At 57.7% G+C, this 15,735-nt stretch overlaps 2 protein-coding genes across 4 annotated transcripts; one reads left to right on the forward strand and one right to left on the reverse strand.

Annotated features, from left to right (window-relative positions):
• The first annotated feature begins 333 nt into the window (after positions 1-333).
• On the forward strand, positions 334-10,029 carry P2RX6 (purinergic receptor P2X 6). Of its 3 annotated transcripts, none has more exons than XM_081037326.1 (13): positions 334-546; positions 1,249-1,399; positions 2,702-2,773; positions 5,244-5,319; positions 5,489-5,582; positions 5,659-5,739; positions 5,824-5,965; positions 6,056-6,165; positions 7,586-7,679; positions 7,770-7,835; positions 7,988-8,065; positions 8,152-8,226; positions 8,464-10,026. In XM_081037326.1, the coding sequence occupies exons 1-13, from the start codon at positions 413-415 to the stop codon at positions 8,587-8,589; spliced, it is 1,299 nt and encodes a 432-aa protein (XP_080893452.1). In that variant the 5' UTR covers positions 334-412; the 3' UTR covers positions 8,590-10,026. The 3 variants fall into 3 exon arrangements, with proteins under 3 accessions (XP_080893452.1, XP_080893454.1, XP_080893453.1); XM_081037328.1 differs by having other exon boundaries at positions 335-546; positions 8,490-10,029; XM_081037327.1 differs by lacking the exon at positions 8,464-10,026 and having other exon boundaries at positions 335-546; positions 7,586-7,835; positions 8,152-8,371.
• An 840-nt stretch (positions 10,030-10,869) lies between these two features.
• Positions 10,870-14,580, reverse strand: SLC7A4 (solute carrier family 7 member 4). Its single transcript, XM_081037325.1, has 5 exons — positions 14,477-14,580; positions 12,931-13,921; positions 11,834-12,474; positions 11,481-11,589; positions 10,870-11,359 (listed from the first exon to the last, which is right to left on the reverse strand). The coding sequence occupies exons 2-5, from the start codon at positions 13,910-13,912 to the stop codon at positions 11,169-11,171; spliced, it is 1,923 nt and encodes a 640-aa protein (XP_080893451.1). The 5' UTR covers positions 13,913-13,921; positions 14,477-14,580; the 3' UTR covers positions 10,870-11,168.
• Positions 14,581-15,735: the final 1,155 nt, after the last annotated feature.

Raw genomic sequence — 15,735 nt, forward strand, 5'->3', positions numbered from 1 at the left:
CCACCAGGAACATTCCTCCTCAACTTTGTTAAACTTTTGAATATTCAAGTGTCTGTTCAGAGCTTTCCTTGGCCTCTCCTCTGGGCTCCTGTCACCCCCATGCCATCCTCCCACAGTACCTACAGCACTTATCATTTCCTCGCCGTCCAGAGGGCAGGAGACAGGGGCTGCTTCTCTCGGCATGCCCAGGGGCTGGCAGGGAGAATCTGGAGAGGGTGGAAGGCGGAGGGCAGCTGGGAGTTGGGACTGAGCCCAGGCTGGGGGGTGGAGACTGGATCTGGCCGAGTGAACCCTGTTCCTTTAATAGCTGCTGGCCTGGCTGGGCTTGGGCTCTTGCTTTGCCTCCTGTTCTACTGTGAGCGGAGCTGCTGTGCTGACTCATGTGTCCCGGCAGCAAGCGAGAGCTGGGAGCATGGGCTCCCCAGGGGCTCTGGCTGGCTGGGGCCTTCTGGATTACAAAACTGAGAAGTATGTGATGACCAGGAACTGGCGGGTGGGCGCCTTGCAAAGGCTGCTGCAGCTCGGAGTCGTCGTCTACGTGGTAGGGTAAGAGAATGGCTCCTGGCCACGTTGCGGGGACCATGACCGGTCCTGCTGGGCTGGGCGTTGAGGGTTGATTCTTCAGGGTCCAGACTGGTGCTAGTGGAGTGGGGCAGGTTAGGACAAGGCAGTGGGTAGGCAGAAGGAAGGATTTCTGTTTGTCTAGCAGGTGCAATAGCAAGCCGTGAACTTGTGTTCTCCTGTGTGCCCGCCTGCCTATTTTCCTGGGCCTTGTGCCCAGCCCCACTTTGGGTTCTGGGCACAGAGCAGGATGAACCCCACACCTGCCCAGGAGGCCCTAGGTGGAGCAGGCAGTAGTCCCTGACACTTGTGAGAGCTGGAGCAGTAAGGCCCCTGATAGAGAGCACCAGGTCCAGCTGGGTCAGGGGAATCTTTAAGGAGGAAGCTGGGTCTAGCTGGGGCAGGAGGAGGGTGTTGGCTGGTGAGGGAGGTGGTAGTGGACATCTCCAAGTCCATGGTGCTTGATAAGGACACCCATGAGAGCACTGGCTCTCTGATGAATGGCCTGTGCTTCTGGCCTATGCAGGGTGTTTGGGGTGGAAAATGAGGGGGAGGAGGCAGGGGTCTTGAGCCACCACTGGGAACCTATAGGGTGTGAGGGAGAGAGGCTGAGCAGGTAGGACCCAGCTCTGCCACCACTCACCATGTGCCAGGGACACACCATACTGCCCATCACCTCCTTCTTAGGTGGGCCCTCATCATCAAGAAAGGTTACCAGGAGCAGGACCTGGATCCCCAGATTTCCGTTATCACCAAACTCAAAGGGGTTTCTGTGACCCAGATCAAGGAGCTGGGGAATCGGCTGTGGGACGTGGCTGACTTCGTGAAGCCGGCACAGGTGGGTGCCTCGGTGCTGCTGCCAGGTGCTGACACCTCTGATACCACCCTTGTCATGAGTGTGTGCGAGAGAGGCATGTGATGCCAGAGGAGGGAGCTGGCACTGTCACAGGGCCAGCTTCAGAAAGAGCTTACAGAGGTGTGACACCTGGACAGGGCTATTGGGGATGTGCAAGAGGTTTCCAGGTGAATAAAGGAATGCGTCAGGAAGCCAGGCCAGGGGAACTACATTTACAAAGACTGCATCTGGGAAAGAATGGAATACCTGGGAACTCAAGACTTGAGCTTGAAGGTGGGGTGGGAAGGTCATGGAGGACCAGGGCCTGGAGCTTCCTTATTGATGTCTTCCCTGATCTGGGGTGCTGCTGTCAGGCGCTCCTCTTCTGCCCCTCCCACACTGCATTTCCAAGCCTTTCTCCTTCCATCCAGATTGCCCACAGCCTGTTTCTACCTCTGTCCTACTGATGCCTAAATTTTTGTAGCCCCGCTGACGACCTGCATGCACACCCACCACATCCAAAGAGAAATCATCTCCCTCTCCCAGTGTGGCCTCTTAATCCACCAGTGCCAACTCTGGACACAGCTCGACACTTCCCTGTCCCTCCCCCCTGTCCTTTCCATTACCTAACAGTTTTCACTGCTGCCCATGCCACACCTGGATGAGGCTGTGGTCTTCTAATGGGTCTTCCATGTAGCAACCAGGCTGAGCTTTCACATGTAACCTCATCAGAGCCTGCCAACTCTTTCTTTCCACCCTTAGAAGGCTCCCTGTCCATGATGGTGGCCACTAAGTCCCTTCAGATCCACATCCCTCTGTCCTCTGCCCAGCCTTCGCCTCCCTTTTGCAGAGCTCTCACGCTCAGCACACAGGTGCCAGCCACCCTTTCCATTCTTGGCCACCCTGTTCCTAGGCAGAGTTCACCACATGTTCCCCGGGCTCTTGGCCATGTGTGCAATGAGGGGTCCACTTCCCCACCAGCCTGGACGGGGTGCCTGGCCCAACTCAGCTCTGGATCCTTAGGGCCTAGAAACAAGAGGCTTTTGGAAAATTCTGGTTGAGTGAATGAAAGTGAATGTGAGAAATAAACTGGTCTCAAAGAGGCAGGCATAGACTCAGAAATGGCCAAAAACCCAGACAGCTTCCCATTTCTGCCTCAACTTGCCCCACTGAAGGCATTTCCCTGGAGCACAGGGTTGATTTTCCTGGGGCCAGGACCCATTCCCCCACAAACTATGCTGCCAGCTTCTGGCCTCTCCCACTGAAGGAACCATGTAGGCACCAACTCTGACACTTGCCTTCTAGGGAGAGAATGTGTTCTTTTTGGTGACCAATTTCCTTGTGACGCCAGAACAAGTTCAGGGCAGATGTCCAGAGGTAAGTTTGCTCAGGAGCCTCCCAGCGAGTCCCTAGTTCCTCTGCTAGCCCTGGGTAACCTGCTGTGTCCTCCCTTCTTCTTCCCAGGTGTCTGAGGGCTCAGTAGGGGTTACTGTTTCCCAGGCCCTGGGCTAAACCTTTTCATGAATCATTTCAGTTAGTCTTCACCAGCACCCTGCCTGGTAGGAATGACTGCAATCCCCATTTAAGCTGAGAAGACAGAGGCTCAGCGAGGTTGACTTGCTCACCTAAGGCCTCCCAGCCTGTGGGTGACAGGACTCCAAGCCTCTGAGCAGTCTGCTTCCAGCGTCTTCCACCGTCACTCACTCTGGGATATCCGGGCCCCTCCCCATCCTGGTTCTGCCTCTGGGCACTCTCCAGGTTGTCACTGGGTCAGTGTGACATCCAGAGCTGGCCACCGTGCTCAGGTGGGCTCTAATAGCAAGAGCCACGATGGAAGGTCACTTCCCCTTCTCTATGCCCAGCCTCTATTAATGTGTCCTGAGGCAGTTTTCATTTTTGTGGGCAAACACAGCACATTCGTGCTTATGCTGGGTGCAGGCTCACTTATGATCTCTGGGTATTTTTCCCTATGACTCTGGTCAAGCACAAGTTCCCCACCCTTTGTCTATTTCTCATGCAGAAATGCATATTTTCTCCTTGAAATCTTACCTTTTTACCCTCACCTGGGCATGTTACTGAGCAAGGGTTCTCTGTCCAATATAATTTGGCATCAGCTTTTGAGAAAAGAAAGAGCTTTTACTTGGGAGTTTAGCCAGTAAGGAGAGAGGGGGCAAAGCTCAAATCTGTCTCCCTGATCCAGGGTTCGGGGTGGGATTTTAAAGGGTTTCAGCAATGGATCTTCCTGGACAGCAGACACTTTGCTTTTGAAAGAGTTCCTGAGTTCAGGTTCAGGTGCTGGTTATGTTCCGGTCCTTTGGTTCCATGGCGGGGGGGGGGGGGAGGTGTAATTTATCTAATTTGAACCCCAGCTTCCTGACACTAGCCCGAGTTCCTGCCAGCTCCTTTCAGGGGTTCTGGTCATCTGGTCCTTCCTAGCACATGCACTGTGCTCCTTGTAGTGTACTTTTGCCTTCAGCAAACACGGCTAACCCTGCCCCTGGGCCAGGCCCTGTGCTGGGCTTGCAAAACTCTGTCTTCCTGTACCTCAAGAAACTCCTGTACTGACAGCCCAGCCAAGGTGGCAGGTCCTGCGATGGGCGCAGAAGCTACAGCTAAGAGACCTAGGGAGGTGCTTCTGCCAGCCTGGGGCCTCAAGAAAGGTTTCCCATAGGACTGGAGGCTCAAGTGGGATCTTAAGGATGACCAGGCAGAGGGGGCTGTGTAGGCAAAGGACCTGAGCTGGTGAGAGGAGGCACCTCCAGGGTCACCTGCTGCTGAGGGGCTGGAGCCTAGATTTGAACTGGGGCCGAAGGGGGTAACCTGAGATCTCAGGGACCCTGTGAGCACCACTGAAGAGATTAATTCAATCCCAGAAGCAGCAGAGGACCACTCTGCTCAGGGGAGGGGCACTCCATCTTCTGTGTGTGGGATGGACCACTTGGGTTGCCGGGTAGAGGCTGATGAGGGCAGAGGCAGGACCCATGGTGGTCGCCACGGGACCAGTAGAGGAGATGGTGGCCCAGCCAGGGTGGAGAGGAGGGGCAGACTCAGGACACAGGTAGGGGCAATGAGGCAGGGCAGGTGGCCCTACACTGTCTTCTGCCCACTTATTACAGTCCCACAGCCTACGAAGTCCCACTGTCCCATTTGGCTTCTCAGAGTCCCTGAGCTCTTCCCTGGCACTGTGTTCCTCCTGCTGCCCCTGAGCTGGGTGCCCTGGACAGTGGGGTCCATCCTCTGTGCAGGCAGAACCGTGTCTGTGTGAGTGCCTAACCCATGAGAGTACCTCCCTCTCTGGGGTCTGGGACCCCAAGAAATCTCACCCCCTGCTCCTCCTGGCTGATTGCCAGAACTCTGTGACTGTGTACACGCATTATGTCCCTTTTTTTACAGAAGAACAGACAGGGAAGGACCTAGTCTGTGGGGTCCTATTTCCCAGGCCTCTGGGACTAGGGTCCTGTCCTTTGCCATGGCCAGCGCCTCCACCCTGACATAAACTTGCCCTTCCCAGGATCCCTCCACCTTTCGTTGTATGATCTGAATTGGAACCAGAGGAGCTGGGCCTCAATGAATCACTTCTGTCCCCAATAGGAAGGGAACTCTCAGGAGGGAAGCCCTCTCTGCTCTGCCATGGAATACAGCACAGCGCCCCACCCAGTGTGGGGTGGGGAGCTGCTCACCTTCCCTGTTCTGACCTTCCCCTTTTATTCGCATCCTCCAGCTTTTCATGTGCTGCCAAACTCAGAGAAGCCTGGGGGGCAAAGGTGGGGAGGAGTGTCTCCCTTCAGACTGCAGAGCTGGGTCACCCTCTGGGCCCTGAACAACTCTGCTCTCTCACCCACCTCAGCACCCATCCATCCCGCTGGCTAACTGCTGGACCCACGAGGACTGTCCTGAAGGGGAGACAGGGACACATAGCCACGGTAACTGTCTGCCATAGCCTCTACTGGGAAGGGGCTTGGGGGACAGGCTGGGATGCTGGGTGGCTCCTGAGTGCGGGACTGGAGGTGCCTCGGCATCTCTCCTTTCTGCCAATAGCCCCCTGCCCACTCTCCCCTCCTCCAGGCCTGTAGTTTGTCTTCTGTTTTCAAGGCATAAAAACAGGCCAGTGTGTGGTGTTCAACGGGACCCATAGAACCTGTGAGATCCGGGGCTGGTGCCCCGTGGAGAGCAGCACTGTGCCTGTGTAAGTCTCCCCCACCCACAGAGCAGGGCCCCAGGACAGCAGAGCCTGGTCCTCACCTCCCCTCCCCCACCGGCAGGAAGCCCCTTCTGGGCCAGGCCAAGAACTTCACACTGTTTATCAAAAACACAGTCACCTTCAGCAAGTTCAACTTCTCCAAGTAAGTGTGGATGGGTCCTGGCTGGCCCCAGGCCCTCCTTGTTCCCTGCTTGGCCTGACACCCCCCTTCCCCGGCCCCTCTCAGGTCCAACGCCTTGGAGACCTGGGACAACACCTATTTCAAGCGGTGCCACTATGATCCACTCTCCAGCCCCTTTTGCCCAGTGTTTAGAATTGGGGACCTTGTGGCTGCGGCTGGAGGGGACTTTGAGGACCTGGCATTGCTGGTGGGTCTGTAGGGGGGCAGCGTTCCAGGAGGGCTCAGGGAGAGGGTCCCGAGCCCATGTACCAGTGACGCAGCTGTGTGCTGTGTGCAGGGCGGTTCTGTGGGCATCCGTGTCCTCTGGGATTGCGACCTGGACGCTGGCGGCTCTGACTGCCGACCCCACTACTCCTTCCAGCTGCAGGAGAGGAGCTACAACTTCAGGTGCCAGCCCCCCGGCCCCCAGTGCCTGCCTACTGCTCCTCAGCCAGGTCCCCCTCCACCTGTCCTCCTGTGGAGGCCAGGACAGACCCCAGCCCAGCCCAGCCCTCTGGATATTCTGCAGTGTGCACGAGTGGGGGTCCCAGGGGCAGGAGGGGGTATTCACAGCTCTAGGTCCCCCAGCAAGGCTCTGTCCAGCCTCCCTCCTGAGCCCTTCCCCCTTCACCCTATCTGTCCCCACACCCCATGTTACAGCTGGGACCCCTCACCCCCAGCTCCTCCACCCCACCCTGCTTCCAGCATCTTCTCTCCACAGCCCAGGGGGCTTTCTTTTCTACTTTTCCCTTAAGCTTTTATTTTTTTAAAAATTTAAATCTATAGAAAAATTCAAAGATTAGTAACATAAACACCCATATACTCTTCAACAGGGTTCACCAGGTTTGTCTGTCTTATTTTTATTTACGTATTAATTTTTTTTTACCATCTTGCCACATTTGCTTTCTCTCTCCCTCTCTAGAGTGAGCCAGGTATATTTAGATAGATTTCAAACACAACCATTTGAGAGTAAGTGGCAGACATCTAGACACTCATCCCCCTCAACACTGTCCTGAGAATGAAGACCTTCCCCATGGGACCATTGTCCTATTGTCACACTCAAGAAATTTAACATTGGCAGAATAAATCTAATATTTAAATTTACCCAACTCTGCCAATAATAGTCCTAAAGCTTATTCTCCAGCAGAATGCACTCAAGGATCTTGCACGGCATTTATTGTCACGTCTTTGAGTCTCCTATGCAGACCCCCCCCCCTCTTTCCCCATCCGGAATCCTTCTGCCACCTCAGGTCACCGCTTCAGCTGTTGTTCACACATATATGTGCACACAGCCTCCAGGCCTGGAGGTGACACCCCTGACTGGGTGCTGACCTCCCTTGCTACCTGGCCTGGCTTGGCTGACCTCCCAGCCCTTTGTAACTACATTGGGCTGGCCCCCTGCCCACACCCTCCTCCTCTTACCTCTGTGCTCTCATCGGCCCTACTTCCTTTGCCTAGAATGCCTTCCTGACCCCTGGAAAAGCAGCCTGAAAGTCTTCCCTGCAGGAAGCCTACTCTGATTCCTAGGGGAGAGTGAGCTCCCCTCTCTGGACCCCCGGGGCCTGCCCCTACCTCCTGCCAACCCCCACGCCCACTGCTGGTGTCTGTTTAGGGACCCTTCTGTCCGTCCCCTTAGCAGGCAGGGAGCTTCTGAGAGGCAGGTCCTGGTTTGCTTTTCCCCGTGTCCTCAGCAGTGACACAGAGCTGAGACTCAGGACTTGGGCTGGGGGTTGATGGAGTTACTGGATGAAAAAGATGGAGGGCTGGGGAAGGCCAGCCCAGCCTGGGAGTGGGCAGAGCAGACCACCAGACTCTCTTTTGCCCCCAGGACAGCCACTCACTGGTGGGAGGCCTCGGGTGTGGAGGCCCGGAGCCTGCTCAAGCTCTACGGGATCCGCTTCGACATCCTGGTCACTGGGCGGGTAGGAGGGGGGGCTGGGTGGGGCGGGAATGGCAGGGGTGGCAGAGGGCAACAACCATGGCCTGAGAGGCTCAGCCCAGGTGTCTCTCAGGCAGGGAAGTTTGGAATCATCCCGACAACCATCACTCTGGGCACTGGAGCAGCTTGGCTGGGCGTGGTGAGTCTGGCCAATGTGGGCTCCCTCTGGCTTCGGCGAGCATATGCCAGGTCTACCTGAATGCACACCCAGGCCCCTCAGGGTGACAGCTGAGGGGTTGGGGTGGGAGGGCAGGCTGGAGCCAGGACACGGGTCTGCCCTGCCTCTCCCAGATCACCTTCTTCTGTGACATGCTGCTGTTGTACGTGGATGGAGAATCCCATTTCTACTGGACGACCAAGTATGAGGAGGTAAGCGGTGGTCCTGCCCCACCACTGGGAGCTGTTACATTTAGAGGGTGTTGGCTGGAGCCCCAACCTGCTGTCCTCATCTGCAGGCAAAAGCCCCGAAGGTGACCTCCAACCCTGAGCAGACAGAGCCGGTCTCCGCACCCCCACACCTGGCTGCCCAGGTGCCTTAGAGGGGCCCAGCACCTTCCCCCATGGCCACTGCTGCTGCTGGGACTGACATCGACACCAGGGTGGCCCTTCCCAGGCTCTGTCCCCTGGTCCATTCTTGAGGCCTGTAACCATTTCTTGCTGGTTGGGGGTTGGGAAGGGTAGGGCCCCACCTTGGGGACCTTATGGATGAAGCCCCAGCAGAACCAGGCTGGGGGGGTTGGGAGAAGAATTCTACCTTTAACTCCCAGGCAGATTGTCCCTGCCCTGATTCCAGCATCGGGGAGCAACGGAAACCAGTCTTGTATAGAGCTCTGCAATGGAACAGAAGCCATGGAGAAGAGCAGAGCCCTGGGCAGCACACGGCAGGGCACTAGTCCAGTGGGGCTCCCGCTGTGTCTGTGTCTGCAGAACTCTCTCCCGGGCTCCGCCATCAGAGCTCCCAGCAGTGGCCCACTCACCAGCTGTCAGCACTGGCTCTCCCAAGGACTCCAGCCCTGCCTGGCTCCCAGCCCTCCTCCCTCTGCCAGCACTCATCACAGGTCGAGCCCCCACCCTCTCAGCTTTGCTGCACTGGGGGCTGTGCAGCCAGAGTCCACAGCAAGGTAGGGAGGCCTGACAAGAGGGGTTGTCTCAGCTGCTCTGGTGCTGGGTTGCCTAGGGCAGGTACCATCCAGATTTGGTCCTTGTCCATGGAATGGGGAGTGGGGTGGCAGATGATCCAACCCAACAGGACCCCAGGCAAGGGCACAGGCACCTCTTGGGCCCACATCTGCTCAGCTGGAGTACTGACCCCTTCCCAGTGGCTGCCCTCTGCTTATGGAGAGCTGGGATGGGGAGGCGACGATGAAGGGTTTGAGTTGGTAGTTACTGGGGTCTTTGTGACCTTCTATATACCTCCTTGGTGGCCACCCCCCCGGAACCTGCTCCCTGGGCTTCCTGGGAGCCATGGGGGTGGAGAGGATGTACATCTGGAATTCACTCCTGCCCAGTGTCATACCTAAAAACTTGTCTGGGTAACTACATGCTGGAGGTCTTGACCATGACCCCAGGTGGAACCCAGTGGCTGAAGGAATGTCCCTAACAAAGGGCACAGAGGCCCCCGTAGGCTGGCCTGGTTTGGGCTTTGGAATCCTCCAGGGATCTGAGTCCTGCCTGCTGGAGACTTTCCCTCGGCTCTGGAGACCCACGGTCAGAAGGGAGGGACAGGACACCCAGGAGTCAAACCCTCTCCTGGTCCCGGGGCAGGGGCAGGGCTTTGGGAGTACTCACCCCAGGGAGGCGAGGGGCTGCTTCCTCATGGGTCCCTGCTGTCCAGGGGCATGCTGGCAGTTTGCCAATGGAGTGACATGGGCCAGTTGGGGAGGGATGGGATGGGTTTTAGGCTGTGGTTGTAGCATCTGGAATCATCTGGACCTGAAGGCTCAGCAGAGCTTTGGATCCCTGCTGTCTCTCAATCACGAGTAGTGGGCACGGGCAGGGGAGCTCCAAAGGGCCAGGGTGAGAGAACATGGCCTTGAGGCCTGGTTACTGGAGCAGGGTCACATGTACCTAATTGTCCTCGGGGCCCAGAGAAAGCTGATAACATGGCTGCAAGAAGTTGAGGAGCGGGGCAGCCAGTTGGCTCAGTCGGTTAGAGCGCAGTGCTCATAACACCAAGGTTGCTGGTTCGATTCCCACATGGGCCAGTGAGCTGCACCCTCCACAACTAGATTGAAAACAACAACTTGACTTGGAGCTGATGGGTCCTGGGAAAACACACTGTTCCCCAATAAAATGTTTTTTAAAAGTTGAGGAGTAAAGCCTGCCAAAGCCAGCATTCTCCTGTGTGGTCCTTACAGGTAGGAATAGGGAGTTGGAGACATCTATAGTGGACATAGAACAGTCTTGGGGAGATCAGTGGGGGCAGGGGCAGAGTGGGCCTGGGGACCCCCCCAAGGAATGGGGCCTCACAGCCACCAGGTGGGCTGGAAGGTATTTGGAGTAGACCTAGGTGGTTGTGTACCCATACACGTGTGTGTACTATCCTTTACCACAAAGTCCTTGAGGGGGTAGGCAGAGAGAGAGAGCCAATGAGCACCAGATGTTGGCAGCTGGACCTGAGCCTGGAAAACAGGTGTTGCCTCAGTCTGCACGCAGGTGTGCTCCTCAAGGAAGCCATGTGGCCCACGTGGGCATGTACCTGAGAGATGCATGTGCTTGTGGAGCTGTGCCTCGATATCCCGGTCAGCCACCGGCACATGCCCTGCTCTCTAGGAGCCCTGGGAAACAAAGATGACCGCGGAACTCTGCTGCCCTTTCTAGGCAGCCTCCTTGGGACCCAGGCTCTATGCTCTGGATCCACCCTTGAAGGGGACATGTGGAGAACCTGGGGGTAGGGAGCCTGTCAGGACCTGCTCCTGTCATGGACCCCTCCTCACCTAGTGCTTGTAGGAGTGTGTGTAGCTCTCTTCTGAGCTGGGCAGAAGGCACCGGCCTGAGCGCAGGACCCAAGGACCCACGTTGGCTATGTCCCTGATTCAGGGTTGTCCCAGGGCTGGTGCCTCTCCCTTGCGGAATGTAGGTGTCTCTGCTGAGGATTAGGGACAATTACCTGGTTCAGAGGGGGTGGGCAGGCAAGGATTCAGTGCCACAAAGAACGCCACAGTGGACAGAGCGGCAGGCCACATGGCTGGTTGAGCAATGATTATTGTGGGTCCTTGGGGCTGCGGGCCTCTTCCCTGCCCACTCCACCCCCTAAACTGGGGTTCTCATAAACTGAAAGGCGCTGGGCAAAGAGTCCACCATACCAGCTCTGGCCATGGTCCTGAAGACCCAAAGCCCAGGTCGAAACCTGGGCTAAGGACCTTCTAGCATGGGCAGGCCTACCAACACGAGCTGCCCCAGACAGAGGGGGCTCCTAGCCCCTTTGGCCTCCTGAGGAGGTAGGGGAGGGTGGGCAGACCCCCAGCTGCCCTCAGGGACTGGTGAGCTGCTCCGTGCGGCTGGGCTCCTGGACCAGTGCCTGGCTAGGGGGCTGCACGGCCTGCACAGTCTCCTCCGGGATGCCATCAGGGAACACAACATAACGTGTGGTGGCTGGCCACTGCAGCTCCTGCTGGTTCTCCTTGCTGTGCCAGATGCCATAGCCGAAATACACCACGAGACCTGCAGGGGTTGTACAAGCCTGAGGGGCAGGTCTAAGCCCTTTGCCCTCTTTGCCCTCTTTGCCCTCTTCCTTCAGCCCTTCCTGCAGCCCACCCAGGGCTCCAGCCTGGCCCTCACTCACCGATCAGCAGCCAGATGGAGAAGCGCAGCCAGGTCAGGTAGCTCAGGTTCAGCATGAGACAGATATTGAGTAGGATGCTCAGGGCTGGAGTCAGGGGCACCAAGGGGACCTGAGGGAAAGGGCAGGGCTGGGCTGGGCGGGGCTGCAGGCAGTCTGCGGGCCCTGGATCCACGGAGCCTTTCTCCACCTCTGCAGATTTGGAGACAAGTGCCCACTCTCCAAACAGAGAGGGGGATGGGCATGTTGGCCTCCCCAGCCCTGTGAGCCCTGGTTCATCCTGCCATGGCAGAGGAGAAAGGGGTGAAGGGAGCGCGCAGGGCTGACAGTGAGTGGATATTGGCTGGGGGAGGTACCTGGAAGGTGTCCTGCCGGCGCTGTTGCTGGTGGGCCCCCAGGACAAGAAGACTGAGTGCAAACACAGTAGTGCTAAGCAGGAGCAGCAGGATGTAGCCCCAGTTCGGGAGGTGCAGGGCCGTGTTCCCAAAGACCAGCACACAGCCCAGGGTGATGGCCGAAACCACCATGACACCGAGTGCCCAAGCCACGGTGGCTCCAGGGTTGCACCCACCCAGGAAGCCCAGGTAGGGCCTCAGGGCTGGCCGCAGCTGCCCAGGCTCAGGGGCCGAGGCCTGCTCAGTGCCCACCAGATGGGTGTGGTCTTGGAAGGAGTCGTACGCCTTGACCACAGGGCCAGGGCTGGCTGGGCCTGGGGAACTAGACGGAGGGGCCTTCTGGAAGCGTAGCACGATTATGCTGGTCGCCACGAATGTGTAGGCCAGCAGTGTGCCAATGGACAGGAACTGAACCAGTGCCTCGAGGTCCAACAGCAGTGCCATGAAAGCCATGAGGACCCCAAACACCAGAATGCCCACCATGGGCACCTGCGTCCGGTGGTGCACATGGGCAAACGCCTGGAAGAAGAGCCCATCGATGGCCATGGCATAGATGATTCGTGGCCCAGAGAAGAGGTTGAGGAGCAGGACAGTGTTCATGGCTGTGGCAGAAGGTAGGGGACTGGTCAGCATGGTGGTCAGGCCCACTGGGGGCTTCTGCTGGGAGCCAAGGCACAGGCAGGCCCTTAGGAACATTGACATAAGTTTGTCTGGGTTATCAGAGTAAGGCTGAGTGTACATGGGGTGCTACATTGTCACCCCCACCATCACCCTGGAATGGGACACCCCCGTTTAGGTGACAGGCCCACTGGAGAATCAGAAGAGGGCTGCCAGGAAAGGTCCTGGAAGTAGATGCCCCAAACTAATAACGTACAACGGGGAGGGGGCAATAGATCCCTCCCAACAGGCCTGGCTGGAGAGTCTAATAATTAGCACCTTTCTGGGCCCATTATGCAACTGGTAACACTGAAGCCCAGATGAAGACGCGTTCCCTGGGAGGCTTGGGGCAGGGCCACACTGCCCTGTTCCTGCCCACCTTGTCCAGAAGGGCCCCTTACCGCAGATGGAACCAGCTGCCACGATGAAACCAGCCCAGCTGTAGCCCCGCCGGTAGAAGGCGTCGGCAAGGGCCGAGTCAGCATCCAGGCTGTGCCAGGGCACCATGAGGGTGAGCACGGTAGAGACGAGGATGTAGGCGCTAGCCACCAGGCCAAGTGAGAGGGCGATGGCTATAGGCACAGCTCGCTTTGGGTTCCGGGCCTCCTCGCAGGAGGCAGTGATGACATCAAAGCCCACGAAGGCAAAGAAGCAGGTGGCGGTGCCAGCCAAGATGCCAGAGAAGCCAAAAGGAGCAAAGCCACCCTCCTCAGGGCTCCAGTTGTGTGGCTGGGCCAGGACAAATCCCATGATGATGATGAAGAGAATGATGACCAGACTGATGGTAGAAAGGACATGATTGAGCCAGGAGGAGATGCGGGCTCCGCAGGAGACCAAGGCAGAGGCCAAAATGATGATGCCAGTGGCCAGGAAGTCTGGGTAGTGGGCCAGGAAGGGTACCTGCCAGACACCCACATGGGCCTCAGTGAAGTTGCGGATGCGATGGCTGAACATGGAGTCCAGGTAGCCACTCCAGGCACGGGCCACGGCGGCGCCACCAATGAGGTACTCGAGGAGCACATTCCAGCCAATGAGGAAGGCCCAAAGCTCACCCATGGACACATAGGTGAACAAGTAGGCAGAGCCTGTGCGGGGCACACGTGCCCCAAACTCTGCATAGCATAGGGCAGCCAGCAGGGAGGCCACAGCAGCCACACCAAAGGACACAAGCACGGCAGGGCCAGCCATCTGCTTAGCCACAGTGCCCGTGAGCACATAGAGTCCTGAGCCCACCATGCCACCCACGCCCAGCAGGGTCAGGTCCAGCGTGGACAGGCAGCGCTGCAGTGAGGTCTCCATGGAGGACCCCTCCAGTGGTTTTAGCCGGTTCAACTTCTGGCAGAAGCGCGCTAGGCTGGTGGTGCTGGGCAGCCCCGGGGCCATGGTGGGCAGCTGAAAGGAGCACCAAATCAGCTGCTGGCACCTGCCAGTGCCAATGACAGTCTGCCCAGCTGAGTCCTGACCAGCCTTCAGTCCTTGCTCAGTCCCCACCCTGGGGACCCCAGCATCTGCACCACTGGCCTGTTGGAGGGCTGGGATGCGGCAGGTGTTAGGGCATGCCATCAGGGTGGGCAAATCACAGGGAAGCACAGAGACCTCAACTGCCTCCAGAGCAGGAGGGGGAGCCTGGTGGAGCCAGACCTGGGCCTGTTTGGAGATCGCCCTGAGCATGAGGAAGGGGCAGCCTCTAGGAGTACTGCTGGGAACCACTCTGTGATCTGGGATCAGAGAGCAAGATGGAAACCAGAGGCTTCCTGGGAGCTGGGCCAGGCTGTTCCAGGACCCGGAACAGGAGTGGCTCTGCGTAGCGCAGGCGGCCACCTGGCCTCAGAGAGAGGCGGTCATCCTTCCCTCCCCCACCCAACAAGGCTGGGAAGCCAAGGGCGGGGCGCTCCCACACCCGCTGCCCGCCGCAGCCAGCTCCGCCGGGCCCATGTCCCCAGGTACCTGAGCCTTCGTCTTTTCTCGAGCCTGAGTCCGTCCCCGCAAGACTCGCTGCGACCCACCTGCTGTCGCCGCTGCTGCTGGCGCTGCTCTGCGCGCTGCGCCAGCCCGGCGCTAACGTGCGCTGGTGCCGCCCCAAGCTCAAGACCCGCCCCCAACCCCGGGCGCCACCACCACTGGACCCTGCCTCGCTGACCCCGCCTCGCTGTCACTTGCACCCAGAGAGCCCATCCTACTCATACTACGCAAGATGAAGACCGGAGGTCACCAAATCTAGGAAAGCCCTATCACCGCACAGTTCACAGATGAGGAAGCCTAAACCACCAAATAGATGACTAGCCCAGCTCACCTGGGTGACCTTGGAGGCAGGGAAGGTTAAGGTCCAGGTCTGGAGGGGTCCGGAGCTCACTCACTTGCCATTGCTGCAAACCCCGTCCTTGATCCCTCACTCCGACACGTATACTCCACCCAGCCAGGCACCATCCAGTCTCCCCGCCACCACTGAGGAGTGTGGGGGCTGCTGGCATTAGGCAGACTTCTTGTAAGATGAGGGTATGGCCTGGTGGAGTGGCCCTGGGCAATCCCTGAGCTCTCCCTTACAATGGAGTTGGGGGGAGTGCATGGCTTTTGGGAGTGTTCAGTGAACTCATGTTCAGTGTTTGGCAGGACTCATATTGGCTCTGCTGAGACTGTAGCTACAGACAATGTCCTAAAGGGAGGCAAGCAGACTCCTGCAGACAACTGACAGCCCTCTAGCTCAGGGGACCCTTAGGGCCCTTCAGATACCAATGGCAACCCCTGGGAGTACCTGTCAGCCCTGGAGAACCCTGGGGGAACCCCAACAGTAGCTTTCTACACATAGATAATCCGTGAAAGTTACCATGTCCTGAGCACATGCTCCGTGCCTGTCCCCACACCATGGGCAGTCCCTAAGTCCCATCCTGTGGCTATCACAACCTCCCCTCAGGCTTAGTTAGTCCTGGGACTGAAGAGTCTTTGTCCTGCTCTTCCCACTTTTTTGAAAGTGAAAAAGTTGGTGTGACACAGTGTTAACTTGCTCACAGCAAAATGATGACAATCCATTTAAGCAAAGCAAAACCAAAACAGATATCCTCTTCCCCCAGAACTTCATACATGTTTTCAGGTTTATAGGTGGCTTGTGGAATAGGATTTTAGTGGCACCTGCAGCCTGTCTGGTTCAGTGAGATGGTGATAGCGTGATAGGATGGTCGACTCCCAGACAAGATGGTGCCACGTGGAAC

The sequence above is a fragment of the Rhinolophus hipposideros genome, assembly GCF_964194185.1.
Source record: "Rhinolophus hipposideros genome assembly, chromosome: 24".
In the NCBI taxonomy this organism is placed as follows: Eukaryota; Metazoa; Chordata; class Mammalia; order Chiroptera; family Rhinolophidae; genus Rhinolophus; species Rhinolophus hipposideros.

Excerpts from the sequence above, each read along its gene's own strand:
- SLC7A4 (XM_081037325.1), bottom strand. The coding sequence starts at position 13,912 with ATGGCCCCGGGGCTGCCCAGCACCACCAGCCTAGCGCGCTTCTGCCAG. Across the intron at positions 11,590-11,833 it reads GCCGGCAGGACACCTTCCAG|GTCCCCTTGGTGCCCCTGAC; the intron begins GTACCTCCCCCA and ends CCTTTCCCTCAG. Across the intron at positions 11,360-11,480 it reads CTCCATCTGGCTGCTGATCG|GTCTCGTGGTGTATTTCGGC; the intron begins GTGAGTGAGGGC and ends CAACCCCTGCAG.
- P2RX6 (XM_081037326.1), top strand. The coding sequence starts at position 413 with ATGGGCTCCCCAGGGGCTCTGGCTGGCTGGGGCCTTCTGGATTACAAA. Across the intron at positions 1,400-2,701 it reads ACTTCGTGAAGCCGGCACAG|GGAGAGAATGTGTTCTTTTT; the intron begins GTGGGTGCCTCG and ends CTTGCCTTCTAG. Across the intron at positions 2,774-5,243 it reads TTCAGGGCAGATGTCCAGAG|CACCCATCCATCCCGCTGGC; the intron begins GTAAGTTTGCTC and ends CACCCACCTCAG.